The sequence below is a fragment of the Strongylocentrotus purpuratus genome, unplaced genomic scaffold, assembly GCF_000002235.5.
Source record: "Strongylocentrotus purpuratus isolate Spur 01 unplaced genomic scaffold, Spur_5.0 spur5_scaffold_6, whole genome shotgun sequence".
NCBI lineage: Eukaryota > Metazoa > Echinodermata > Echinoidea > Camarodonta > Strongylocentrotidae > Strongylocentrotus > Strongylocentrotus purpuratus.
In genome coordinates this window covers 28,968,688-28,995,970 of record NW_022145612.1, presented here as the reverse complement: position 1 = coordinate 28,995,970, position 27,283 = coordinate 28,968,688, and the positions used below count along the sequence as shown (strand labels likewise).

General features: G+C 35.4%; 3 protein-coding genes across 3 annotated transcripts; 2 read left to right on the top strand and 1 right to left on the bottom strand.

Annotated features, from left to right (window-relative positions):
- Positions 1 to 344: 344 nt before the first annotated feature.
- On the top strand, positions 345 to 8,923 carry LOC100889954 (fibropellin-1). Its single transcript, XM_030999953.1, has 9 exons — positions 345 to 387; positions 868 to 1,161; positions 2,563 to 4,339; positions 4,581 to 4,738; positions 5,081 to 5,237; positions 6,328 to 6,493; positions 6,802 to 6,908; positions 7,757 to 7,983; positions 8,898 to 8,923. Exons 1-9 carry the CDS (start codon positions 345 to 347, stop codon positions 8,921 to 8,923), a joined length of 2,955 nt encoding a protein of 984 aa, XP_030855813.1.
- A 4,272-nt stretch (positions 8,924 to 13,195) lies between these two features.
- LOC594310 (deoxyribonuclease-1) lies at positions 13,196 to 20,149 on the top strand. Its single transcript, XM_793755.4, has 8 exons — positions 13,196 to 13,432; positions 13,761 to 13,849; positions 14,174 to 14,257; positions 14,880 to 14,980; positions 16,081 to 16,193; positions 16,901 to 17,058; positions 17,731 to 17,821; positions 18,643 to 20,149. The coding sequence occupies exons 1-8, from the start codon at positions 13,286 to 13,288 to the stop codon at positions 18,688 to 18,690; spliced, it is 831 nt and encodes a 276-aa protein (XP_798848.3). The 5' UTR covers positions 13,196 to 13,285; the 3' UTR covers positions 18,691 to 20,149.
- A 189-nt stretch (positions 20,150 to 20,338) lies between these two features.
- Positions 20,339 to 26,521, bottom strand: LOC100889861 (deoxyribonuclease-1). The gene is made up of 8 exons (XM_030973562.1): positions 26,337 to 26,521; positions 25,681 to 25,769; positions 24,790 to 24,876; positions 23,948 to 24,054; positions 23,091 to 23,203; positions 22,171 to 22,328; positions 21,169 to 21,259; positions 20,339 to 20,474 (listed from the first exon to the last, which is right to left on the bottom strand). Exons 1-8 carry the CDS (start codon positions 26,487 to 26,489, stop codon positions 20,427 to 20,429), a joined length of 846 nt encoding a protein of 281 aa, XP_030829422.1. The 5' UTR covers positions 26,490 to 26,521; the 3' UTR covers positions 20,339 to 20,426.
- Between the last annotated feature and the right edge of the window lie 762 nt (positions 26,522 to 27,283).

Sequence of the window (27,283 nt, the reverse complement as noted above, 5' to 3'; positions counted from 1 at the left end):
ATACATGCATAAAATACACAGGAATAAAACATTTCGTTTTTGCAAATATTGCAACCGAAGTGACAATTTTACCTCATTGTGATGAAATCCTTTGCAGGAATCTGGTCTACAAATTAACATTACCGCAGAGGATTACGATGGATCGCTTGAAAAAGAAAAGATTGATAACTATGTTCTGAGTCTTGACAACATACCTGCTGTCACTGTTCCTGCTACACTTCGAGGAGTCAGTAGCAGGACAACCCAGTAAGTTTTTTAAGGATTAAAGTATAATTTTTGGAATTGAAATGGGAGCATATTCATTGTAATTAAACATATTTTATAATACACAAATCAACGAGAGAATGGTGTGTCTAGTGGATAAGTCCACGCACTATGAAGCACAAGGTACGTGGTTCGAATCCCTGTCATACAAGCACTAATGTCCTCTAAAAAGATATTAGATAGATAGATAAATGGATTTTATTAACATCTTCGTGTCTGGCAGTTAAAAACTGAAATGAACATGAATTACAAAACGAATTACAAAACAAATTTCTAAAGAACATTCACATAATAATATGAGATGCCAATAGGTCACTTCCGCAACGCACTCAAATGCAGTCGAATGGAAATACCAACAAGCTTTCACACTCGCCCGCCGATGGACACTGCACTCCAATAGCCAGGGCGCGGACCGCATATACATCAGCCGCCGCTAGACCGGGCAAGCTATAATGCTCGTCCAGCCCAGCAACGACTAATGCACGCAATCCGCACCCAACAACCAAAATACAGCAATTCTCTATATTTTACATTCTCCACCAAAGTGAAGTAAATGGGTACCGGGCAGGAATTATTTCCTTTAAATGCTTTAAATTCAAACAGAAACACAGTGTACGGTTTTCTTTCAAAACAGGTTAATCGTCGAATACATAGCTTACTGCAGCGACGGATTTGAGGGTTCGGATTGCCAAACAAATACGGATGACTGTCTAAACGACCCCTGCCAAAACGGTGCTACTTGCAACGATCTCATCAATGGGTATAATTGCTCGTGTACATCAAGTTTTACAGGAATCCAATGTGATGACGAAGTAGATGAGTGTGAACTTCAGCCTTGTCAAAATGGTGCAACCTGCTCTGATTATTTAGAAGGTTTTAATTGTACGTGTAGTACAGGTTATGAAGGATCATATTGCGAACAAGAAATAGATGAATGTACAAGTAATCCTTGTCAAAATGATGCTACCTGCACTAATTACTTGGATGGTTTTAATTGTACGTGTAGTCCAGGTTATGAAGGATCATATTGTAACCAAGAAATAGATGAATGTACAAGTAATCCTTGTCAAAATGGTGCAAACTGCACCGATTACTTGAATGGTTTTAATTGTACGTGTAGTCCTGGTTATGAAGGATTATATTGTGAACAAGAAATCGATGAATGCACAAGTAATCCTTGTCAAAATGGTGCAACCTGTATTGACTACTTGGATGGTTTTAATTGTACGTGTAGTCCAGGTTATGAAGGATCATATTGTGAACAAGAAATAGATGAATGTACAAGGAATCCTTGTCAAAATGGTGCAAACTGCACTGACTACTTGAATGGTTTTAAATGTACGTGTACTCCAGGTTATGAAGGATCATATTGTGAACAAGAAATCGATGAATGTACAAGTAATCCTTGTCAAAATGGTGCAAATTGCACTGATTACCTGAATGGTTATAATTGTACATGTTGTCTAGGTTATGAAGGATCATATTGTGAACAAGAAATAGATGAATGTACAAGTAATCCTTGTCAAAATGGTGCAACCTGCACTGATTACCTGAATAGTTTTAATTGTACGTGTAGTCTAGGTTATGAAGGATCATATTGTGAACAAGAAATAGATGAATGTACAAGTAATCCTTGTCAAAATGGTGCAAACTGCACTGATTACCTGAATAGTTTTAATTGTACGTGTAGTCCAGGTTATGAAGGATCATATTGTGAACAAGAAATAGATGAATGTACAAGTAATCCTTGTCAAAATGGTGCAAACTGCACTGATTACCTGAATAGTTTTAATTGTACGTGTAGTCCAGGTTATGAAGGATTATATTGTGAACAAGAAATTGATGAGTGTACAAGTAGTCCTTGTCAAAATGGTGCAACCTGTATTGACTACTTGGATGGTTTTAATTGTACGTGTAGTCCAGGTTATGAAGGATCATATTGTGAACAAGAAATAGATGAATGTACAAGGAATCCTTGTCAAAATGGTGCAAACTGCACTGACTACTTGAATGGTTTTAAATGTACGTGTACTCCAGGTTATGAAGGATCATATTGTGAACAAGAAATCGATGAATGTACAAGTAATCCTTGTCAAAATGGTGCAAATTGCACTGATTACCTGAATGGTTATAATTGTACATGTTGTCTAGGTTATGAAGGATCATATTGTGAACAAGAAATAGATGAATGTACAAGTAATCCTTGTCAAAATGGTGCAACCTGCACTGATTACCTGAATAGTTTTAATTGTACGTGTAGTCTAGGTTATGAAGGATCATATTGTGAACAAGAAATAGATGAATGTACAAGTTATCCTTGTCAAAATGGGGCAAACTGCACTGATTACTTGGATGGCTTTAATTGTACGTGTAGTCCAGGTTATGAAGGATCATATTGTGAACAAGAAATAGATGAATGTACAAGTAATCCTTGTCAAAATGGTGCAAACTGCACTGATTACTTGGATGGTTTTAATTGTACGTGCAGTCCAGGTTATGAAGGATCATATTGTGAACAAGAAATAGATGAATGTACAAGTAATCCTTGTCAAAATGGTGCAACGTGCACCGATTACTTAGAAGGTTTTAATTGTACGTGTAGTCCAGGTTATGAAGGATCTTATTGTGAACAAGAAAAAGATGAATGTACAAGTAATCCTTGTCAAAATGGTGCAAACTGCACTGATTACCTGAATAGTTTTAATTGTACGTGTAGTCCAGGTTATGAAGGATCATATTGTGAACAAGAAATAGATGAATGTACAAGTAATCCTTGTCAAAATGGTGCATACTGCACTGATTACCTGAATAGTTTTAATTGTACGTGTAGTCCAGGTTATGAAGGATCATATTGTGAACAAGAAATAGATGAATGTACAAGTAATCCTTGTCAAAATGGTGCAAACTGCACTGATTACTTGAATGGTTTTAATTGTACGTGTAGTCCAGGTTATGAAGGATCATATTGTGAACAAGAAATAGATGAATGTACAAGTAATCCTTGTCAAAATGGTGCAAACTGCACTGATTACCTGAATAGTTTTAATTGTACGTGTAGTCCAGGTTATGAAGGATCATATTGTGAACAAGAAATTGATGAATGTACAAGTAATCCTTGTCAAAATGGTGCAAACTGCACTGATTACCTGAATAGTTTTAATTGTACGTGTAGTCCAGGTTATGAAGGATCATATTGTGAACAAGAAATCGATAAATGTACAAGTAATCCTTGTCAAAATGGTGCAACGTGCACCGATTACTTAGAAGGTTTTAATTGTACGTGTAGTCCAGGTTATGAAGGATCGTATTGTGAACAAGAAATTGATGAATGTACAAGTAATCCTTGTCAAAATGGTGCAAACTGCACTGATTACCTGAATAGTTTTAATTGTACGTGTAGTCCAGGTTATGAAGGATTATATTGTGAACAAGAAATTGATGAGTGTACAAGTAGTCCTTGTCAAAATGGTGCAAACTGCACTGATTACCTGAATAGTTTTAATTGTACGTGTAGTCCAGGTTATGAAGGATCATATTGTGAACAAGAAATTGATGAATGTACAAGTAATCCTTGTCAAAATGGTGCAACGTGCACCGATTACTTAGAAGGTTTTAATTGTACGTGTAGTCCAGGTTATGAAGGATCATATTGTGAACAAGAAATAGATGAATGTACAAGTAATCCTTGTCAAAATGGTGCAGGCTGCACTGATTACTTGAATGGTTTTAATTGTACGTGTAGTCCCGGTTATGAAGGATCTTATTGTGAAAGTATTGTCAATGCCTGTTTGGACCTTCCGTGTCTGAATGGTGCTTCCTGCTCTGACCTATCACCAGGATTCCAATGCACCTGTTTGCCGGGATATATCGATGAATATTGCTCTTCGGATATTGATGAATGCGACATCGAAAATGTCTGTCCTGGCAACTCGATATGTGAAAACACTGTAGGATCTTTTGCCTGCCTATGTTTTGAGGGATACGAAGGGGAACGTTGTGACATCATCACTGATCCATGTGTTTCATCTCCCTGTGAACGAGGAACATGCGACAAACTCAGTTCAGATGCTTACAGGTAGGATGCAAAGTTTAATTCTTGATACCTAGTTTCTAAAGACTGGTTCTCAACCATTCAATAGCATGAACAAAATAATTAGCACTTTGAAACTGTAATAAAATAAAAAACGAAACAACAATAAACTCTAAACAAAGAAACGTGAAATATTGTTGTATGCGCTTTTCTAGTAAATTGTCCTACGTACTTGTACTTTGTTTTTTCGACTTATTTGCAATATTGCTTGTTTACGTATTTTCAGGTGTCTTTGCGAGGATGGCTTCTCAGGAGTGAAGTGTGATGTTATTAATCCATGTACATCCACCCCTTGTCTCAATGGAGGAGAATGTGAGAGTGATGACGCCGGACGATGGGCATGCCAATGCCCAAAAGGTTTTATTGGTGAACTATGCGAATTAGGTAAGAAGATTTGGATTCGTTCGTAGAAGTAATTCTATGGGAAGAATTGTTTTGTTTTCTTCACACTTTCTTAATTTGTTTTAATCCATAAAGTTACAGGAGTATGACGAGATAATAGAATGGGTTAGCGATGGCAATTTGTTAATAGTTTACTGCTAGCCCAAATGATATCTTCTTGTAATATTCACGAAACCACACCCACCTTTCTCTCCTTCTCTTTCTCCATCTATCTCTCGGTCACTCCTTATTTCTTCTTTTTTCAATGTCTCTTTATGTACTCTACTATCAATTTTGTTTTACTATTGTAATCTGTATACCTATTTTTATTGGATATACTTCTAGACTCGGAGTCTTACTCTTACAGTCTATTTATTTATGGCTCAAGCGTCGATCGGGAATACTTTGTACGAGACATGGAAGCACTATTTTCTGACGTATATGGTGTAAACGTCACTGTTCTCATCATAGAAACATCAAACTACTATACGCCGGAAACAGGGTGAGCATGATTGACATCCATCAGTCATTACCATCTTCTTTCTGATGAGATGTATTCCATGACCTTCGACAATTGTTTTTTTAAACTAAAGGGGTTTTCCCGTTGTTTATTGTTTATTTTTGTATTTTTAATTCGCTAGATACTTGAATATTGTCTAAGAATAGAATCAGCTGAGATGTTTTTGTTAATGTATTCATTCATGATCTATTGCAGATAAAGGTTAGTAGTCAGTGGCTAAATTGTTCACAAATCACAAATAACTAATACATAAGAAATACAATAATCATGATTATTGCGATTGGTAGTAATACAAATCAAGTCAGTCTAGTAAATAAATAAGGTACATACAGAAGGTCATCAGTAGTAGGAAAAAAAACAAGACAAGAAAACATATCCTAAATAACTATATATGATATCACCACCCTTGTCACTTTCACATGTTCTATCATCATCAACGTAGTCATCACCGTCGTCATAATTTATCATCCTCCTCCTCGTCATCACATCATCACCATTATCATTATCATCATCATCATCATCATTCATCTTTTGTGGTTAATTTGTTTTACCTGACTGCTAATAAGGCATGTGTATGTTTGTAAGGAATCGGAGGACCGACGACTTTGAGTCCTTTCCTTAGCTTGTCAGCAAAAAGGATACTTCCTAACAGATGCCCTATTTTATATTGAAGATAAGTGCCTTACGAAGGGGCACTAGCGCATCGACCTGGTTTCGAACCAGGGACATCCCGGTTACAAAAGCACAGCTCTATCACGGGGCCATTGCGAATCCTCATAAACATTTATTCTTCATCATCATCATCATCATCATTTATCCTCCACCTTCTCCTCCTCCTTCTCCTCCTCCTCTTCATCATCATTCCTCATCATCGTTCATCATCATCCTCATCTTTTAGGCCTATCTTTCTCCTCCTCCATATCATCAACAACATTATGACCATCATCATCATTCTTAAATTCTTCTTGGCTTAATTTAGCATACTATATACTGGATGCTTGTGTGTCTTACAAATTATTCACGTGTTTTCCTTTTCTTTTCTTTCTTTTCCTTTTCTTTTTATTTCTTTTAGAGAAGAAATCACTGGTGTTACTTTCGTTGTGTTTGTGAATGGGACATTACTCACATCTGATGAGATCAGCGCCGTATTAAACGCTGTTCCAGAAGAAGATCTTAACAATAGAGAGTCATTCGAATTCTACTTCGGCGAAGTTATTGAACATAAACCACAACAACAGGTAAATACAGATACTACTGTTTGCTTCAAAACAAAATATCAGACTATTTACAAGATGAATTTATAAATTTGCCCAGAGACCGCACCAAAAAAATAGAAACAGAAAGTTCATTATTTCTCTTCTTACAAAAAAAGTGAGAAATATAGTACATGTATATAAATCTTGAGAAGGGAAATGTTCTGTACACATTGCTTTAATGACTCTTTTGTCGTGATTATTACCGAAGTAAATGTTGAATGCTTAAAAGCTGACTTATACCATTCTGTACAAATAACGTTCAGTGACAAATAAAAACTTACCTTATTCAGAGATGGCTGGCTGAGTACTGGTATGTCTTGATAATCGCTGTGATAGTCGGCATCTTTCTGCTCCTCTCTACAACTATGGCAGTGGCGCATCTGGTGGTCAAGCGGAGGTCAGTATGTTATATCAGTGAATTAAGTATATTCTGTTGGAATCACTTTGCTTCTCTTCATAACCGGGGTGCTATAACATTCTTCCTATGAAGCATCATAATTTCTGTTCGCATATTGCATGTTGCCATTGACAAGCACATGCATAATTAGTTCATGTTTTAAAAAACATAAAATTCTGTTAATTTCCACTTTAGCGTAACTTTAGTAAAATATGAAAGTTTAAAGAGACAGATTCTTGTCACAGAGCCGTCAGACCTCTGGTGATGTATCGTCTAGATAATTGTAACTCTTACAAATGTCTCAATAATCAAGCCCCGGCATACCTACATGTAGTTGATCTACCCCATTCATCCATATACAATACTCGCTCGGCCACTAGTAATACACGTACCGCCCCTCCAACTAGTAAACAGATAGCTGATACGGCTTTTTAAATTATTGCCTCCAAAACCCGGAACTTCTTATCCATCTCACTATCTCACTCCGTATCCTCCTCGTTGTCTCCAAGTTCTCTTTATTTCATTTCCTTCTCAACTCTATTCTTCTTTTTCGTTCTATTCACGTCATTCGGTCATAGGTTGGGTATTATCCTTGATGTATACAGTTAACAACTAAATTACCGCTTGCAAATTTGATGTATTTTTGTATTCTTCGTGTGACTCAAAAATGAAAGATGGACTAGTTAAATTAAAGGTTTTGCTAAAGACTTTTAAATGTAAGCTTTACTATGTAACATTCTCAAGACATATACATCGGGCAAAATCAATTTTCACATACTTTGAAAAATACGAAACTTGAAGAATAATTTAATTGTGAACTATAAAATGTGGACATTTTTTTTTTACAGCTTTCGAAAGATTCAGTATGAGAACAACAAGAAGATGCTTGAAGAGGCTGAAAAGCAGACAAGAATGTCAGGTGATGTGCGCTATACAAGGGAAGCTTGGCATGTCTACAGCCGAGGGCTACGGAGCTCCCAGCATTTTGCCGAGGAGCATATTTACAGGACAAATCCAGTTTATATGGCGCATGATTATGAAAGCGTGCTTGACGAAAGTTCTGATAATTACCCAGGCGCGTACGCAGGGGAGGGGGGGGGGGGTGTTTGGGGTTAAACCCCTCCCCTTGAGTTTTTTTATGTGTATGTTTTGTGTATGATTTTTGTGAAACCCCCCCCCCCCCTTTTGATTTTTTTTTTTTTTTTTTTTTTGTAATAAAAAAAAAAAAAAAAATATTCCAATGGCTGACCTAAAAAAGGTGACCTTATCCCCCAACGGAACAAAATGTCAAATTTTCAAATTTTGAGACCCCCCCCAAAAAAAAAAGTGTCCTCTTACATTTTGTTGTTGTTAATAACCAATATTCTTTTGAAATATAAGATTATGCTATTTTCCTAATACAATATTTTTTTTATTTACTATTGTATATTATTATGTCAATCCCGGAAATCGTTCATTTGACCACCAATGTTGATGAATTCGAAATGTTGTTTTCGTTTTTTGTTTTGGGCGAGTTTTTTTAATAGTAAGAATGTGAATTTCATGCCACGTTTTTAGAAAGAAAAACTTAGTAATATCAGGAACAGTATGTTAACCCCCACTTATGATTATTTGAAGATGGCTTTGTAAATATGTTAAATATCAAAATAATAAGTTGACTTTTACAGTCTGGATGATGATTAGCATTGTCATGAAAATGGTTGTACTCATTGTGATTGTGGTTACAATATGTCAGATACAGACTAATGTAAGTATTTTTTGAAATATCATATTTAAAACCTCACGTCTTTGTAAAAAGCATAGGTCAATTGCAGGAAAAGAATGTTTTAAATTGTATAAGAACTTTGATTTATATCTGCGCATTTGGGTATTAAAACTTAGCTCGCCAAAATAGCCCAAAGTTTTACTTTCGATGCCATGTATAATTTTACCTTTGTATATATGTGTTGAATTCATGTTTTTATTGTACGTGTTTTTATGTGAATGCAGGGCTCTTTGAAATGGACTTGAAATGAGACCACCCTGTTAAATAAATAATAAATAAAATAGCCCAAAGTCTTGCTTTCAAACTAAATTTGATTAAAAACATCAGCTGGCAGTATTCCCTAAGGTTCCAAAATTAGGCATATCAGCAAGCCTTGCATTTTTTACATGCCTCTCAAATAGATGTATATCTGTAATCCGAAAATTATAAACCTTTGTTGTTGTTGCTGTTGTTGTGAATCTTAATTTCTATACTGTATATTGTTAAATGCATTTTAAAAGTGTTTATATACGTTTAACGGAGTTCACTTATCTTTTCCAGTGTATATACTATACTCTCTTATTGGGGCATTATATTTTTAACACGCGTTTTAAGGAACTTATTGTTTGAATTATCTTATTCACATGCACATCTATCATTTTGTTAAGAACTTTCCCCTATGTTTCTTATTATAAACGCAATTAAGTCGTGCAGGCTATCTTCCTTTGCATATTCAATATTTTCTTTTTTAGATTGGTTCCTTCGTTGTATATATTATGTCAAGATATGAAAATAAATAATTTGTCTGAAGTTTATTTCAAACAAAAGCTTTAAGTGTTTTAAATTTTTAGTTTATTTTATTCTGAAATACATACGGGAACAATCATCAATTAACACCCCGTTTAATTACACGTGACAAAAAAAAATTAAACTTTTGCACCATTCAACTACTCTTCAGTGGACTTACAATATTTACAGCTGTATTTGATTTGATTTGATTTGATTTATTGGTATTAAAACATCGTTTAGTTTATCTACCGGCGCCATACAAATCATAACTTTAAAGCTATGTTATGTTATGTGTTATTCTTAAAGGTAATACAAAGTTTTGGTATGGGGTCATGAATTTGGTTCAAATGGACATATTGGAAGCATATGCGATCCTACAATATTCAGTGATCGTTGTCGCGGTTGAAATCGAATCTAGAATTATGAAATACACCAGTTTACAGTTGTATCAGTGCGCATGCGCAGACAGAGGTCAGAGGTTATTGGCCCAAAAATTGGGGCCAATAACCTCTGACCTCAGGTATTTATGCGTAAATTAAGATTGCGCCCATGCAAATAATGATGTGCGCGCACAACGCAGCGCGTAGGCAGTGATATCATCAAAATTTGCATGGGCGCAATCTTAATTTACGCATAAATACATGACCTCTAGGTCATTGGCTTTGTTTAAAATGGCGCACACAACTGTAAACTGGTGTATTGTAAATAATAAACTCTTTGTTGTATAGCTCCCTCTCAAGGTCAAGATATTAATTGAGCTATAAAGCTATTTAGCTATTCCCGTTGGAAATTATATATCACATCTACATATTCTGAGATTTTAATGGTCGCAGCTACTATTTTACGGCCGAAGGCGCTATTTGAAATTTATCAAAATTTTTATATTTAATTTTTCTCGAAAGCAGAAGTGTTTTAGGGGCTAAATTTTCTAGTGCTTATAATACATCGACAGGGGCATCCAAATATATCAAAATTGTAAAGAATCACTATCCACCCAATTTTCAAAATTTCCCAAAACTTTGTATTACCTTTAAGGGTAAGTCCGTCCCGTTTGCAAGTTGAACAGAACAAATAAAGACAAATTGAACAAACCAAACGGCGAGAGTTTCATTGAAATCGGACAAAAATAAAAAGGTTATGGAATTTCAAAGTGTCGCACAATTTCATGAAACAGTAATATGTATCAAATAGGCTGTTTGCGAATGAACGAGTTTATGATGTCATCCCCTCTCTATTCCCCATATGTTTTTGTGAAATTTCAAGTTTTTCCTTTTCTCAAACAAACCTGTTCATCAAGTTAATTTATAACTTTTCTCTGTATATTAAAATAAGTGACAGTAATGGTGCTTTTTTTTGCAAGTATTCTATGATGATTAAAGCCATGTTTTACATTCCCAGAACAGAAAAGTGCTATTTTTGTTATTTTATTTTATTTTACAAAACAGATAGAGAAAAGTAAGTGATGACATCATCAACTCGCTAATTTGCATACTGTCTATGTGGTACATAATTGTCATTGTTAATGAATATATGCGAACTTTGGAAAAACTTTCTTACATCCGATTTTGATGAAACTTTCACCGCTCTTTTTTTCTTCTCTCCATTTATTCCAATCAACTCGAAAATGGGCCGGGCCTTCCATTTAATTTTTGTTTTAAATGATATTTTATTTCCTTCCTCATAATTTCACATAGCAAGAAATTTACATAGCAAGAAATTATCAAGATAAGCAATATAAAACAAGATCTTTGATACAAGACATTTCATAAGTTACATTAATCAATGAACATAGAGGGAAAAAAAAGAAGAAAGTCTTGCATGTAACAGTGTATAATCAAAATAACAGTAGAGGAAGGTTTAAAGTTACATATTACCATCCTATCACAACATTCTCACCCCCCCCCCCCCTCTAGCCCACCCACACCACACCCCCTTTCACCACACCCCCATTTAAGCTTCATTTTATCTGTTAAGTTTAGCGCCAGCTTTAAGCGTCCGCATGTCAATTGTTGTTTGTTTTATCTATTTTGTACGGCTGTGTTAGCCCTGTTTCGGTAGCGACCCTACTTTTAGTTATGTGAGCGCTCCTTCTTCACAACTCTGGTTCTTTGATTAGTCTTAAACAAAGAGCTTTAAGGTTTACCTGGAGTGGTGTCCCGTCCCCTAAATTACATGGTGGGGCGTTAAAAAGAGTGACCCAAAGCCCCAAACATAACAAATTTGTAGAGATAGATTATATGTTTATTGGTAATGAAATGCACATCATCTGGACATATAATTGATAATTAAATGATACCTTCTTGTTAGTTTTCTTGAGTCATATGAAACAAGTCTTTATAAACTTATAGTTGAGCTGAGTTCTCGTAGTTCACTATCTTGTTAATCATAACAGGCGTGTTGCTGTGGGAGTGGCTTCGTTGCTTTTTTGGCCATTATGAAGAACAATCTCAAAAAAGTTAAGCTCACACTCTATCAAACAATTTTTTTTTATCAAACTTACAAGAAGGAGCAAGGTATCAGCAGGGGCGTACGCAGGGGGGGGGTTTTGGGGGTTCAAACCCCCCCTTTGGTATTTTTATGTATGTAAACCCCCCATAAAAAACCTAAACCCCCCCCCCCCCCCTTTGGGGTTTTTTTTTTTTTTTTTATTATTAAAAAAAAAAAAATAATAATAATACCCACGGTTAACCTAAATAAGGTGACCTTACCCCCCCCCCCCCCCCCAACGACAAAAAATGTCAAATTATGAAATTTCGAGACCAAAAAAAAAAAAAAATGTGTCCGCTTACCCCCCCCCCCCCTTGACCCCCCCCCCCCCTTGAAAAAATCCTGCGTACGCCCCTGGGTATCAGGAAATAATTTTGGCTAAAATATGCATGATCAGTGCATGGTCAACACATGATCAGATCATGCTCTCTCTCCCATTTGTCTTTGTTTATATGGGATGCTGCAGTACCTTCTGTCCAATTATATGTCGTGCTTTTATCGTGATAGATAGGTCAATCGGATCTTTATCCTTTAGGAATGAGACGTGGAATATTGACCACACCCCAAAACCATCAAAGTTAGAATACTGCATAACAAGCTGTGACATTTTATTAAACAAACTACCAAAATGAGGGAGAATCATTTTAGCCTCGACGAATTATGATAGTTATAAATAAATGGAAAACGGAGGAAAGGTGGGGAATATTCAAGAATTTGTTAAGAGTGCAGTATCTAATAGATTTAGAAATTGTTACTACGATGTCAGCCACTGGGTGTATCTGACGAGGGGGTGGGTTCCTCAAATACGGTTATAGTTTGTTGGATAATAAGCAGAAAAGGGTATTTAACATATTTCATAATTTATTAAATGTATGCTGATACATTACACAGGAAGCCTCAGCAGAATACAGCAACTGATGAGAATATCACTGTGTGGTAGAAAATAACAACATTTCTCTCCGCTGTGTAGACCGAATATGATTATGTAAATGAGGGCTTTCAGCAATGCGCAATATGAGAATAATTAGTCTAAGAGGCGTTCAAATTTAATTCGTATATGACCCTGCAAATGAATTAACTTTTATCAGCAATTCTACTTCCATACAAAATTGTGACGTGGATTATCTCGATGCATTATCAGACATGCGTCAATAATCCGTTGATCCTCTTTTTGTTAGTTACTAAGGCGATTAATATGATTATGAAATCTAACATTTTAGAATGAATACCACTGCTCACTATCGGGAAGAAGCAGTTGCGACGTTGCCTTTTCAAACGGGATATTCTGGAATAGGCCTCGTCTCCAAACTGCCTGGTCCTTTTGTTCTACCTTTCAAACGAAACTGAATTTGTAACGATGGCTCGAGGAGCGATTTTAGGTTTGATTTTCGCTGCTATCTGCCTGTCTTCTGTATCTGCAACACTGAAGATAGCAGCCTTCAATATCCAGACGATGGGGAAAAGCAAAATGGGAAAGCCTGAAGTAGTCAACGTTTTGAAACAGGTTATTATTATTTTGTTTCATTATATAGGCATGATCATGGTTGTATGTTATTATATACTTTGATAATTAATTCAAAATAACTGTTTACAACTTAAATCAGCAGCCCACCACTGTCCTAAAAGTGAAGAGAAAAGTGTTCCCTGTGTATCATAGACCACACATAACGTTAGACTTTGTGTCTAGAAATTTTGAATAGCGTTTCTCTAATGGCCAAATTTCATGTCTGGACTAAAGGAAAATACATGGCGGACCTTTCGTTTGTTTATTTATTTGTTTTAATGCTAGTTTTGTTTTTGTTTCTGGATTATATCATTTTGTTTTTCAATAGATAATCTCATTCTACGATATGGTATTGATCCAAGAGATACGAGACAGCTCAGGAACGGCTATTGTTGAGCTCCTCAATGAGGTCAATAGGTAATTAAGAAATTGTCCTTGTGACTTTATTGTTTTGTTTCTCAATTTAATTCAATACATTCTCGTTTCTTCAGTGATGTATGAATAGCATTAATTCCAAATGCATATCCCAATTATTAATGAAAGCCAATCAACTACTCACTGATCAAAGTAAAGCGTTCTTTGAAGGCAAACAATTACGTTTCAACTAACGAGTTGTATAAAGTCAAAGCTTCGGGATCGATTTTAAATCCAATCTCTGATGATTTTCGTCAACAGTTATCTTTAATATATTTGCAATATTCTATTATCTGACTTCATAATTCTTTTTCTGTTTTGGATCAGTTATTCACCTGATCAATACGAAATGGTGATTTCTTCACGAGCAGGACGCAGTTCCTACAAAGAGCAGTATGCATACTTCTTCAAGTAAGACAACTTAAAATATTTACCCCCACTTTCACCAAATTCATATGAATAGCGACACATTATTCCTCCTTAATTACTTAATCGAAATAACTATTATGTGGAAAGCTTTTACAAAAGACACTACATGTCCGCAAGAATATCAGAAAAGGCGTTTACAAATTTATTGATATTTCCTGTGAATTAAAAAAAAAAAAATCTCCAAATGTGTCAATGTTGACAAAACAATTAGACCTAGTCCAGTTTCACAGCGTTCATTTCCGTCCTCGTATATTGAAAGAATCTTAATACTTAATTTGAACATTCAAAACGATGGCTTAGAGCATTAGAGTCATGAACTAATATGAAGAGAAGAGTGAGCCTCATCGGGTGGTATTTCTGAATTTTCACTGTGAACCCAACAAATATATATTTATACTCGGGTGTGGACCTCTATTTCACCACGAACCTCTACTAGGTTCAAGGTTTGAGTCACTAATCGCGCTATGCTTCTACAGCCATTTTAAACAAATGATCGCTCAACATTACATATTTCTTGTTTTACAATTACGTCCTGATATCTCCGCCTCATCTACTTTTCAATTGCTTACTTATTTGTATTTCATTCTAATTATTTCTTGGTCAGGGCAGACAAGATGACCGTCGTGGATTCTTTTGAGTACCCGGATAATGGAGATCTTTTTGAAAGAGAGCCTTTCGTCGTTCGGTTTACCGCCCCTTCTACTCGTGAGTGATATCGCAAAGACATAACGTCTTCTACTACTTCTTCTTCTACTTCTGTTAATCTTAAGAGGACTATGCAGCCTATCATGAAGATTTGTAGAAAGATATCCAGTAGTTGTACGCAAGCACACTTAACACCGGGTTTACACCCTACTCTTTACGAGAAGTGTAGCGAATTAACGTGCGTACTTTTTGTAAAACTCTCATGATCCCCTTCTCCATCCAGGGGGGGGGGGTAGCTGGTTAGTGAGTAGTAACCTCATTGCTGCATTGCCTGCAAGACGGGAGACTGTGCTATGAGGCAAAGGCGGTAAACGAAAGCGTTACTTATTTGTGTTTCATGGAAAAGGAAGGGGACCCTTTTCCTGAGATACTGAAGTTAAAGCCTCTCTTAAATTGGGAGCCCCTTATTCGCTAACAATTTGATGGAAAACTTTCACTTAAATTGTAACATAATGTGAAAGAGGATGTCATTTAAGACACACTTCTGCACAGAGTTCCCCTAAGAAATGTGTTTGAAGACAAATATTAAATACATAATTTAGGTTTTCTGTTGTACGTAGAAAACCTATTTTTTGCATTCTTTCATCAATATTCGACTTCAAACATATTTGTTTTGAAATTCCTTGCAGAAATGTGTCTTAAATGACAATTTTAAGGGCTCCCAACATTTTAGAGGGGCATTAAATGCTCCAAATGAAAATTGTTTAAAGGTTTCCTCATAATACGGTGAGGTAAGTCTCATAGACCACACTGTGCATGTGCTATCATGGTGGCATTGTGAGCCCTTCTTCTTCAGATCAGATTGTTTTTCACTGGTGTCTGATCGTATCTTGTGCCTACCAAGTGACGAGTTTATATTTCAAGTAAAATGGGTCTACGAGTAAACTAGATGTGCAGCTAATAAGAGTGGAGCTCGGGCGATATCTATCAAGAAAAGGAAGACTGAAAGATTGAATTAGTGTCTTCACTCTTTCAATCTTCCTTTTCTTTCCGTCGTTACACTTTTCCTTATATGCAAATTATGTAACATAATAAACACTTAAAAAACACCAGTTACTTAAATAACTTCGGATTCGTTTTTCCTGATCTTTCTCTGTTAGGTGTGGGTGAGTTCGTCGTAATGGCTCTGCACGCCAAGCCTGATGATGCTGTAACCGAGCTTGATCTAATGGCCGATGTCTATGACTATACCGTCAGTCAGTGGGGAGTCAGGGTGAGACCAAGTGATAAATGTTGACCTTCATTTCGCACTTTGTAGTCTGGAACTTTGTATTTTAGAGCACTTTTTATCACACGGGCGAGTCAAATACCATTATCCACACCTTTTCCCCTTTCCCTTAGCGGGCATATAGAGACAGTGTTTAAATATCAATTAGACAGGAGCTACCTGGTTTTTCTTCATTTTGCAGGAATTACTCCACTGAAACATACTCATGAGAAGGCGCACCACCCTCTGCCCCCCCCCCCATGAATTCGATCTTTCAGGCTCTATTTGGAGTATCGTACTGCACTGCAGCTGTAAACACACAAAGAAACATCTCTGCTTTTTAATATCTACTGTTTAGAGAACTACATGTACTATATTTTAAAGCTGTATCATTGGGAGCGCAATGGTTGAAAGAGAGAAGTTCATTTCTTGACAAATGCAATTTTGCCTTACAAAGCACTTCAGATCTTATACAATGTCTCGTTCTCTTTTAATCACTATTTTGACAATTTTCGGCATTGTTTTAAAAATGTTGAGGGGTGGGACGATCTTTAAGACAAATTTTCGGGGAGCGTTACCTCGGAATGCACATACATGGATACCCAGATTTTAAATTTTGCCTCCTGAACTTTTGCAATCCAATACTGTTCTTTGTGTTTGTGTAGTGACTGTCGATCTTACTGTCTAAAGTCAGATAATATTGTAATTTACAGGACGTGGTTATCATGGGTGATCTGAACGCAGATTGTTCTTACGTGGGAAGGAATGATTGGCAGGACATTCGTCTTCGTACTCAATCACGATTTGATTGGGTGATATCCGACACGGCAGATACAACGGTCTCTGGAAACACCGATTGTGCATACGACAGGCAAGTCTTTTATATACCTGGTCATTCCCTATGACTTATTTTAATTCATGGTCATACTCATATTTCATACTAAATCCTGTAAAGTTAAATATAATCTTCAATAAATCAGAGGCTTTCAATCAATATAACGGTTATATCACAATTACTAATCGTTGTAACGACTACACCCTTCTCTTAAATTGAAAGCAGTGGTACTTTCCGGGCCCCTGCTTGTATTAAAGACCCCATTTGGAGGTTCTAATTCCTCACTGAGACCATCTCAAATTGTATATGTCGTCTCACGTCAAAAAAAAAATGTCATATTTGATTTATAAGCATCAACCCGTTTAATAACCTGTCATTGATTCAACAAGAGTATTGCGTGAGTATTTCACATTATCATCTACATAAGACTTCCAAGTGGTATAATAAATAAATTGTTTTCGTACTACTCTGTCATCCGGGAACTTAAACTGTTGACACAATATACATTTACATTGTTATTTTGCTAGTCAGCCTGATATAATTTTATAATATTGGTTGGCTTTTCGTGTGGTACAAGAATATATTGCTCTCGCCATGACGATATCGGACTCGTCTCCGACTCGTTCAATATTTGCATAGCTCGAGCAATATATTCTTGTATCACACTCAAAGCCATCCAATATTATAAAAGTATTTCTTCATTTACAGATTTGTGTTAGCAGGTACGACTATAAAGGCTACATCTTCTGGTGCAGGCGTTTTCTATTTTGATGATTTCTTCGGACTAGACTATGAAGGCGTAAGTTCATAATTTTGTCATATTATGTTATTGTAATTTCATAGAGGTACACGTATTTAGATAATGTCGAATTGCAAAGTAATTGAATCCAACAATACTAAATTAGATAGAATGAAATTTTTAAGGGCTATCCAACATTTGTAATAAGTTAATTTGTATGAAAGCAGATCAATAAAAGAAACAGAATAGCTCAAGTTTGAAATCGAGCAAACCAATCATAAAAGAATTATGATTGTTTTGAAAAAATGAGAGTACCAAAACCATGTGAATCTCAAATTGGCAGTTTGGTCCGTGGGTTGTGACTTTGTGATCGTATACACCGACAACTCTCCTGTTTATCGTGTCCAAAAATAGCATTATTTTCTCTTTTCTTTTCTTCTCAGTGCCTTTTCCTTTTGGACACTTCTCATAATAAATTATATATAGTATATTATTATTTTAGGTCCTCTTCAAAGAAAAAACACCTCTAGATTAATACTATTTTGAAAATTGAAATGTAAGTCAATTTGTTGTTTGTTGAAACAAATGGGAAAGTTGTCTGGCACTGTAATACAGCAACGTTACCGAATTAGCCAATTTGAGGTACCCATAATTATGTATAGCAATAAACCAAAATTTAAAAATTAGAAGTTTTCCTTTATTCCTACGATTTCGTTCAAACTTTCATTAGACTGCTTTTCTGATTTGTCTGCTTTAATTTACAGTAGATGTCTTTTCAAGTAGGATTTCCCTTTAATGATGGCAAATGCACGCGCCTCTATCCGTGTATAAGTTAAACTATACTTTCTGTTTGATTTTTTGTTTTGTTCTGTTTTTCTCAGGCAAAAGACGTCAGCGATCATTTCCCTGTGGAACTTACCATTGACTAGATATAAGAGATGTGATGAACTAGCAATTCACGCATTGCTGATGGTGATGAACTATAATACATGTTGAATATGTGGGCTTAGTAACGCTGAAGAAGATTGTCTGACTTTTCTGAAGTATAACTTAAGTTAATATCTATATAATGATAATAATAATAACTAGATCAATATATATATAGCACAGCTAAAATATAAATATACTCAACTGTACTGTGATGAAAACAAAACTCCTAACAGTGCTACCTTTACAGACACACTAAAAAAGTATTCAAAAGCACCTGAAAACAAGTGCGTCTGTAACAAGACGTTGAAGACAGCAGCAGATGAGGCTTTTCTTATGTCTACTGGTAGGTCATTCCAAAGCTTTGGAGCAGTGCAGCTGAAAGCGCAATCTCCAAGAGTTACTTTTGTTTTTGTGTGAGGTAGCTTTAGATGCAGCTTGTCCTGTGTTTTCTTCATAAGTTATGTGCGTATGGATGAGGGTTTAAAAGATAATAATTCAAACATACAATTTGGGCTCGATTATTCAATGCTGTATAAACAAGCAAATGTTTCTTAATTGCAAGTATATTCCTAATTGGCAATCTGTTTAATTAAAATAGGTGAAACCTGGGGAATTTTGAGGAATTTGACACATGTTGTGCACATGCATTCTAAACACTCTGTAATTTGGTAATGTTGTAATCTGGCAAGCTAATATTCCATTTCAACAATCAACCCAACTGCTAAAAATTGTATCGACAAGACAAGTATCTACGAATGTGACAGAGAGTCTATAACATACAAAAAGGGCAGATTTGCATAATTATGTTCCATATGTGCTTTTCCATGTTTAAACGAGAATCAATCCATACACCCAGATTTTTCACGGAGCTTGATTGCTTTACTTCTGAGTCTAAAACTGTTATAACTGTTAATTAATGTTTAATATATCTTTATTAAAAACTTGGACTCACCATTGCGCAGAATATTCTACTTTTGTATTTTTTCTTCATTCCTTATTGCTCTTTTTAATTTGGGGATTCAAAGTTTATCAGTGGAATTAAAAGTGAATTTTAAAAATCAGCAAAACTGAGAAATGCCTTCTAATATTTTCGTATGGTTAGTTCGCGGGCTTCCTATGCGGTTAGTATGCTGCAAGATACATCATGCACCAAAGTCATATACATTTTAACCAATTTACCATATTCATGAAAACAAAGAAAAACATAATTTCACATGCTCTGTTAATTGTAATTGTCACGTTAATTTCATTTTAGGAAAAAAAAAGGTAATTGTGATTTATTTGCACTGTCGATTTTTAAACTACATTTTTGTGTGATTAAAGTGTAAGAATATGATAACAATAATTAATCGAAGGAATGTCATTGATGTACGCATGTAAACATTGTCTTCTATTTTATTGCATTATTCTTTTATTGAGGCATCACACCAAATAAATCATACTGTTTCTCAGATCGGATGTCAATATTATATTTCATCACCATGTTGCCACTAAAGATGATAAATACCGTGTGAAGAAGAACAGTTAACACATCTGTGATAATAAAGTCTGCTCCAAATTAAACAATATAATATGCGTAAATAGTGTTATCAAGCCCGTGACGTATTACCCGATTTTTATCTGATATTTTCAAATATTTGGACAGGGTTAATTTACGTATTTTGATGGATCATGATTGATTTTAGGGAGCATCTGGACAAAGATCTAGTTTGATCGTGTGCTGGGTTGTGTCACTTTAGTTGATTTCAAGTTCCACGGGATAGTGGTCGCTTACGTCATCGGCCTGAAAAAGAAAAGAATCCTTATAAGGCACGATACCAAAGGCATACTAAGAATAAGAAACTCTCTGCTTCTCTCTTACAAACACACACATACTTTTTCCCATAATTTTGTATCAATTTTGATTTCATTCAATATCAAAACAATACAAATATGTCTTCAAAATACAATTCTTTTCAATAATGATTAGACATGATTCGATTAACTTAGTACAGTCAAATATAATTCATAAATTAAGAATGAAAACATATTGAATGAAATCAGCTATAATTTAGAACACAAACACGCACACACACTCCCCCTCTCTCTCTCTCTCTCTCTCTTCGTCTCTCTCTCTCCTCTCTCTCTCTCTCTCTTTCTCTTCACACTCCCTCCCTCTCTCTCTCTCCTTCTCTCACTCCCTCTACTATAACACCCACATACACACACACACGTTCTTATTTCGAAATTATGACTGGCATTTACAAATTTTATAATACTCCCACATTATTCGTTGTTTTGTCTCGTAGCTCTTTTATTTGACGTACACAGAACCTTTCCTTTTTCTTTTTTCTTTTAAGACTGAGTCATTCATGCACTCCGCTAGCTGATCAAACACACATATACACATACACACATACACACACACACCCTCACAAACAATTAACAGTATAGGTGTAAAGTATATGAATTTTAAAATTTGCTTGGAAAAAACTTACATCGGAGGTTTCGAGTCCAAAATAAGCATCGAACTTAAAAGGTTTGGCTCCCGAAGAGGTTTGTTGGAGTTCAGTGCCTGCTAAAACAAACCTAGAAAGGAAAGAAGGTCAGAGGAATGAGCGCGATCTTTGGGGAATAAATCTGGGTCCTTTGTTTAGTGTAGGCTTATAAGATGATCATTCTAGAATCTCGAAATAATCACCTTTTGTGCAGGAAAACGAGATATTATGTAGTTGTTAACGGAAAAACAATGAAAAATCTGATTGGATTGTATCCTCTTTTAAACATTTTAAATGGGAACCTAAATAAGATACTCCATGTTGCGGGCCTTCCATTGATTAGTCATTCAACTTTTAACCAATGAATATTACATCTCCGCTCTTCAACTTTTATATCAAAGAGTTTGTATACTCATAGACACTCCGTAATTCCAGATCGGTGATCCTGTCTTAGAAAATATCCCTGATCCGAGAAAAAAAAGTGTCGGTCCCCGAAATGACAATGGATGACCTCAAGTTTGATAATTCTAATGGGTTTTAAAAGTGGTAATAATTATCACAATATTCATGAACGCCTTTGCACGTTGAGGTATTAAACATAGAAGGAGCAGGAGAGAGCGGACAGAACAAGGATCAGGACGAAGGCATCATTCATGTAGGACTTGCTTAAAAATATAAGGTAAAGGTAGGATATATTGTACCTTATTATAAGACGAACTAAGAATGGGCACTTTTATGCCCAAGGCATAAAATGTTGGGAGGAAAATGCATATATGAGAAGAATATGTATTGAATTGCATTTTTCTCCGGAAAAATAGATATATTCCTATCAACCAGTAATTGTTTGGGCATGATGGCAAGCGAGATTTTTTTTTTTTTTTTTTGCAGTTTATGAGGATATTAACATCCTTAAAATATCCATGTTACTTCGTCTGCCTGTGTTTATTTTAAAGTTATACCATACTCTTGAAAGAGCAGAATATGCATAATAAAGAGGTATACCTGTCGTAAGCACAGTGGGTATTTCCTGAGACTGTGGTGTCATCTGTGTCAGGTATCACCCAATCGAAGCGGTCTTCAGTTCGGAGGCGAATCTGGGACCATTCATCGCCGTTTACGTAACTGCAGTCAGCATTGAAATCCCCCATGAGGGCGACATTCTGAGTATGGATGTCACGAAAAGAAAATCAAATACTGTAATGAAAAAATATTGCTGAGAAAGATTTTTTAGAGAAATAACTATAATCACGACCTGGTAATCGTAATGACTATCTTAATATGACGTGAATACCGCCGGTACCAAAATTATAGACCCAGCAGATGGTGAAATGAAGTATGATCATTAGTTATTCAAAAAGTAGTATGGAGTAGTAATGGGAGGCTAGCAGAAATGAGTTGAAGCCTGAGCAAGAGTAACAATAGTATGAGCGAAAAACATTCGTGTTTATAATAACAAACTTCTTTTTCTTCTTCTTCATCTTTTTCCTCTTTTTCTTCATTCTTTTTCTTTTTCCTCTTTTTCTTCTCCTACTTTTACTTCTTCTTCTTCTTCTTATTATTTTTCTTCTTCTTCTTCTTCTTCTTCTTCTTCTTCTTCTTCTTCTTTTTCCTTTTCTTCTTCTTCCTCTTCTTCTTCTTCTTCTTCTTCCTTTTCTTCTTCTTCTTCCTCTTCTTCTTTTTCTTCTTCTTCTATTTCTTCTTCTTCCTCTTGTTCTTGTACTTGTTCTTGGTTTTTTTTATATTCTTCCTCTTCCTATTCTTCCTCTTCTTCTTTTCCCTTAATCTCCTTCTTTATCGTCTTCTCATCATTCCTCTGCCTCTTAAGATTATAATAAATGGTAGTAGAGAACTATTCTTGCCAACAATTAATCTTTGGAAAGGTTATAGAAATATTCAAGAAGGAGACAGCCATACAGTCATACCGGATTGTTCCATTTGGTGAGCGTGTAGTCATAGACATCAGCCAGGAGATCGATTTCTGACACAGCCTCATCGGGTTTGGCATGGAGGGCTACTGCTGCAAACTCCTTCACGGCTACAATAATCAAAGAAGATGGGAAACAGCGAGGGTAATGGTCATTCAAACACTCACGGTATAATAAGTGAAGAAAAACCTATTTTACAGACAAATCATGCATAAAGATATATCAGGGAATACAAATACAATAGAAACAAATTAGATTACACTTAGGAATCTGTATTATTTTTCTCATTAGCTTATTACTCCATTCAAGATGACATTGCAAAAGTTTGGACTATTTGGGGGCTGTCTGACGCTGCGGACCAACATTGGATAAGCATATAATGTAAAGTTACTGTAAACAATTTAATTGAGATGAAAACAGGTAAAATGTGATAAATTCATATGACGTGGTAGATAATGATGTTCAAAACACATTTCCTTATTAACACTGGGATGTCGTCACTGATAATCTTGTACGGAAAGGACGATTTTTCAAATATGTACACTAAATTCATCGGAGCCCACAAACATAATGCTACAAGAACAGTACAGGATCCTGTCTTACAAAGATTTGCGATTGATCCGAATCAATCGCAAATCCTCCAGTCAATCCAAAGTTTACAGTCTCCTATCTCTCGTGTTTTTGAGTTGCGATTGATAGGCTCAGGGTTTCTTGATCAACATGAGACCAATATTTATTCCTTTCTCATTTCCGTTTCAAGAGCTTTACGTCACCTTCATCAAGGCAAGCCTATTGATTTTAATTACAAGAGGAATACCACTAAATAACAATACATTCCAAATACATTTACTCACATGTAGAAGGTGCAGAAAACAGGACTACATATGGTTCTCTCTCAAATTCGTCAATAACACCGTTGTCTGGGTATTCAAACTCGTCGACAACACTCAAAACGTTGGTCCTAATGCAATACAAAGATATAGACACGCTGATTTATAGGTGTGACTGTTTTCATAATTTAATTATACATTCATCTTACCTTCAAGATCATTCAATCAGTACAGGTAGATGTTTTGTAAATATGTTTCAAATTATAAAACAAACTCCTTGAAAACTTGAAATCGTAAGTACGGTGGGAGTTCGTATATAGACAGAAAAGGTGCACCTCCTCTAGATCCACTATTCTGTTGTTCACCTTTTTTTTATGAAAATAGACATCTACATTTTTTAATTGTTAAAAACAAAGTTCAGAGCACAATGCTTCAGTTATAAAGTTCATTAAATCTTAGATATTTGTTGTGAATCTTAGATGACCCAACTAAAATTGAAGAACCATTTTTAAATTTCTTTGAGCAGTTATGCAAGATTCAAAAGAAGAAAAAAAAAACTCTCCCAAATTCGGTTTAATAAATACATTTTGTCAAATCTCCTATATTTTAGTTATATTACAGTCATTTTTCGCTATTTTTATCCAGTATGTTTAGGAGTGTGAAGTCGCGTTCATAATAAGTACAGAAGAGATATACCAACAATATTAATTTCACTTTCTTTTTAATAACTCACTACACTCTTTTTAAGAATCCGCTATTTGAAGCATGTTTTTGAACAGTGAAACAATTAAAAGTCAGGGATGTTTATTATGAAATGACATTGGGCTTTCGTTTCTAAAATGTTTCTCAATACATTTGCTACTTACTTGTAGAAGTATGCATATTGCTCCTTATAGCTACTGCTTCGTCCTAGTCTAGATGATATTACCATCTCGTAGTGATCTGGGGAGTAGCTATAATGATATTCCAGAACAAAAATATCATAATCAAATGATAATATGCATTATAATTATATTTTGTTTACATACAATAATGATAATAATAATAATAATGAAGAAAAGAGATAGAAGGTGACGACAACGACCTAGATGAAGAACAAAAACATGAAGACGAAGGAAAAAAGGAGAAGAACAAGAACAAGAACAAAAACAAGAATCCTTGTGAGTTTCATGCTTTTTAATTTCCAGCTACTTATTGATCAAGTACACGAATTTTCGAAAGGGCTACATGCTTCTTCACCTGAGAGAGAGAGAGAGAGAGAGAACAACATAGAGAGAGAGAGAGAGAGAGAGAGAATTGTAACATGACTAATATGATTATATCTTAGGGTTCACATTACACAAATAATACACATATCATATGTTTTATAAAATTATGTTTTATTTGTTTCATAAAATGATGTTTAATTATATGATTTTGATAATGACCGGTCTTTAACATTGGATAATGACCGGTCATTATCCAAATTACGCGTTAGGCAAAATAAATGCTTGGTCACGTGTACGCTTTCAAATGATTTGATTAGGATCCACGTCATCATCTTATAATGCATGATATATACAACTAGATGCAATTAACGACACTTTCCTTACCTCACCGTTTTCCTCCAAATATTAAAAACAGTCAGTAAGCGTCATATATTTTAAATGGTATCAAGTTTTGTCGCAAATTTATTCTTTGTCGCATGAACACTAATTGAAATGAGTGTGGTAATCATTATAATTACTCAGTCTTATTCAAGTGTATTATATACGAACCTGTTGACCTCATCAAGCAATTGTTCGATAGCTGTTCCGTCCTTGTTTCGGATCTCTTGGATAAGAACCATGTCATAAAATGATATGATCTGAAAGAAAAATAAAACGAAAATGTCAATGAAAGAAAGAGCTATCAACTTTTTTTTTAATGTACACTATTGTGAGATAATATGACAAAAAATATGACGTTATCGAGGTATGCCGATTCAGGGTTGGGCTGATGAGAAAGTATTATTCGGAAAAAAAGTTCCTAACCCTCCGTACACACACACACGCACACACACACAAACGCGTACACCACGCACTAATTGAGTGAGTGTGAGAAATCGGATTTACCCCTTTGTTATTTTTCAGACATGCTGGCCCCTAATTTGCGATCAGCAGGTAAATAAATCTGCTTGAGAGTTGGCGATAGATCGTTTCCTGCTTTTTCGCGTAGGTTTGTGGTTTAAGGCGCTTGACTGGAGATGCAAAAGTCGAGGTTTCGAGACCCGACACGGCACTAATATCCTTTGGTAAGATATTTACCTGCACTTGCTACTCTCCACCCAGGTGTTAAATGGGTACCCGCTAGTAGTAGCAGTAGTAGAAGTAAAATACATATCTTATGGAGGTTAAAAATATAGGTATTTTAAATATTCAATATTCATGCCTACCTGCTTCAAGTAGTTGACAACTTCAGGCTTGCCCATTTTGCTGGCCCCAAATGTTTGAATATTGAACGCAGATATCTTAATCGCAGATGTGGTGTGCGGCCAGCTAAAAGATGCGGCAAGCACGCAGAAAAGAATCGTTGATAGAGGCGCCATGGTTGTGATGAAGCTTTGAGGTTGTTCACAAGACAGTCAGCAGGGTGTGAGTAAAACTCGACAGAAAGATCTCTTTTAATGAAGTAGTTTCTATTTCATTACAGGTCAAAGGTGAACACACTCTTAGAAACTTTGAACTCTCCATCAATCAATGACAATCTTATCTCACTTGGATTTGTCTCCATGTGCGTTGATTCTCTTCATTCGCAACCATCGGGGATATCGCAGGGTCATTTCTTCTTGACAGACGTGTTAATAATAATAATAATAATAATAATAATATTGTCAGGCTTATTATAGCCCACAATGTGTTGCTATTTCAACGTGCTTAACAAATGTTAGCAAAAGATCAAACATATTTCTTATACAAAATTTGAAATAGTTACACTAACTTAATTACGTCATTTGAGAAAGTATAAATACAATCAAAAATCAAGATTAAATGAGAAGGTATAACGTTATAAAATATTAAACTAATCAATAGCATAATGTTAATTGCAGTTAAGTTACAAAAGGAAGGAAAGAGGGACCCGATCTTTTGGTGCAACCTGATTAAAATCATTGGTTAGGGGTTTGTGAAAATTTGATTTCTGCTGTTATTTTGTTTTAATGTTTAAAAAGGAAGGGCCATGTTCATAACAAAACCATTATTTTATATCACCCCCCCCCCCCCCGAAATCAAGAAATAAGCGTATCAGAAGATTAGCACATTCAACTTATTTTCCCGAAAATCAAGAACTGTTCCAATGTCTAAGTGGCATAAATGCCTGTACAATGGAAAGAGCCCCTTTCGT

Bases quoted from the DNA above. Each gene is read 5' to 3' on its own strand.
- LOC594310 (XM_793755.4), top strand. From the start codon at position 13,286: ATGGCTCGAGGAGCGATTTTAGGTTTGATTTTCGCTGCTATCTGCCTG. The intron at 13,433-13,760 runs GTTATTATTATT...GTTTTTCAATAG, and splicing joins TAGTCAACGTTTTGAAACAG to ATAATCTCATTCTACGATAT. The intron at 17,059-17,730 runs GCAAGTCTTTTA...CTTCATTTACAG, and splicing joins ACCGATTGTGCATACGACAG to ATTTGTGTTAGCAGGTACGA.
- LOC100889861 (XM_030973562.1), bottom strand. From the start codon at position 26,489: ATGGCGCCTCTATCAACGATTCTTTTCTGCGTGCTTGCCGCATCTTTT. The intron at 22,329-23,090 runs GTATGACTGTAT...ATCCATACTCAG, and splicing joins TCACCAAATGGAACAATCCG to AATGTCGCCCTCATGGGGGA. The intron at 21,260-22,170 runs GTATACCTCTTT...TTTCCTTTCTAG, and splicing joins ACCCACTGTGCTTACGACAG to GTTTGTTTTAGCAGGCACTG.
- LOC100889954 (XM_030999953.1), top strand. From the start codon at position 345: ATGGTGTGTCTAGTGGATAAGTCCACGCACTATGAAGCACAAG. The intron at 388-867 runs GTACGTGGTTCG...AAATTCAAACAG, and splicing joins CACGCACTATGAAGCACAAG to AAACACAGTGTACGGTTTTC. The intron at 4,340-4,580 runs GTAGGATGCAAA...ACGTATTTTCAG, and splicing joins CTCAGTTCAGATGCTTACAG to GTGTCTTTGCGAGGATGGCT.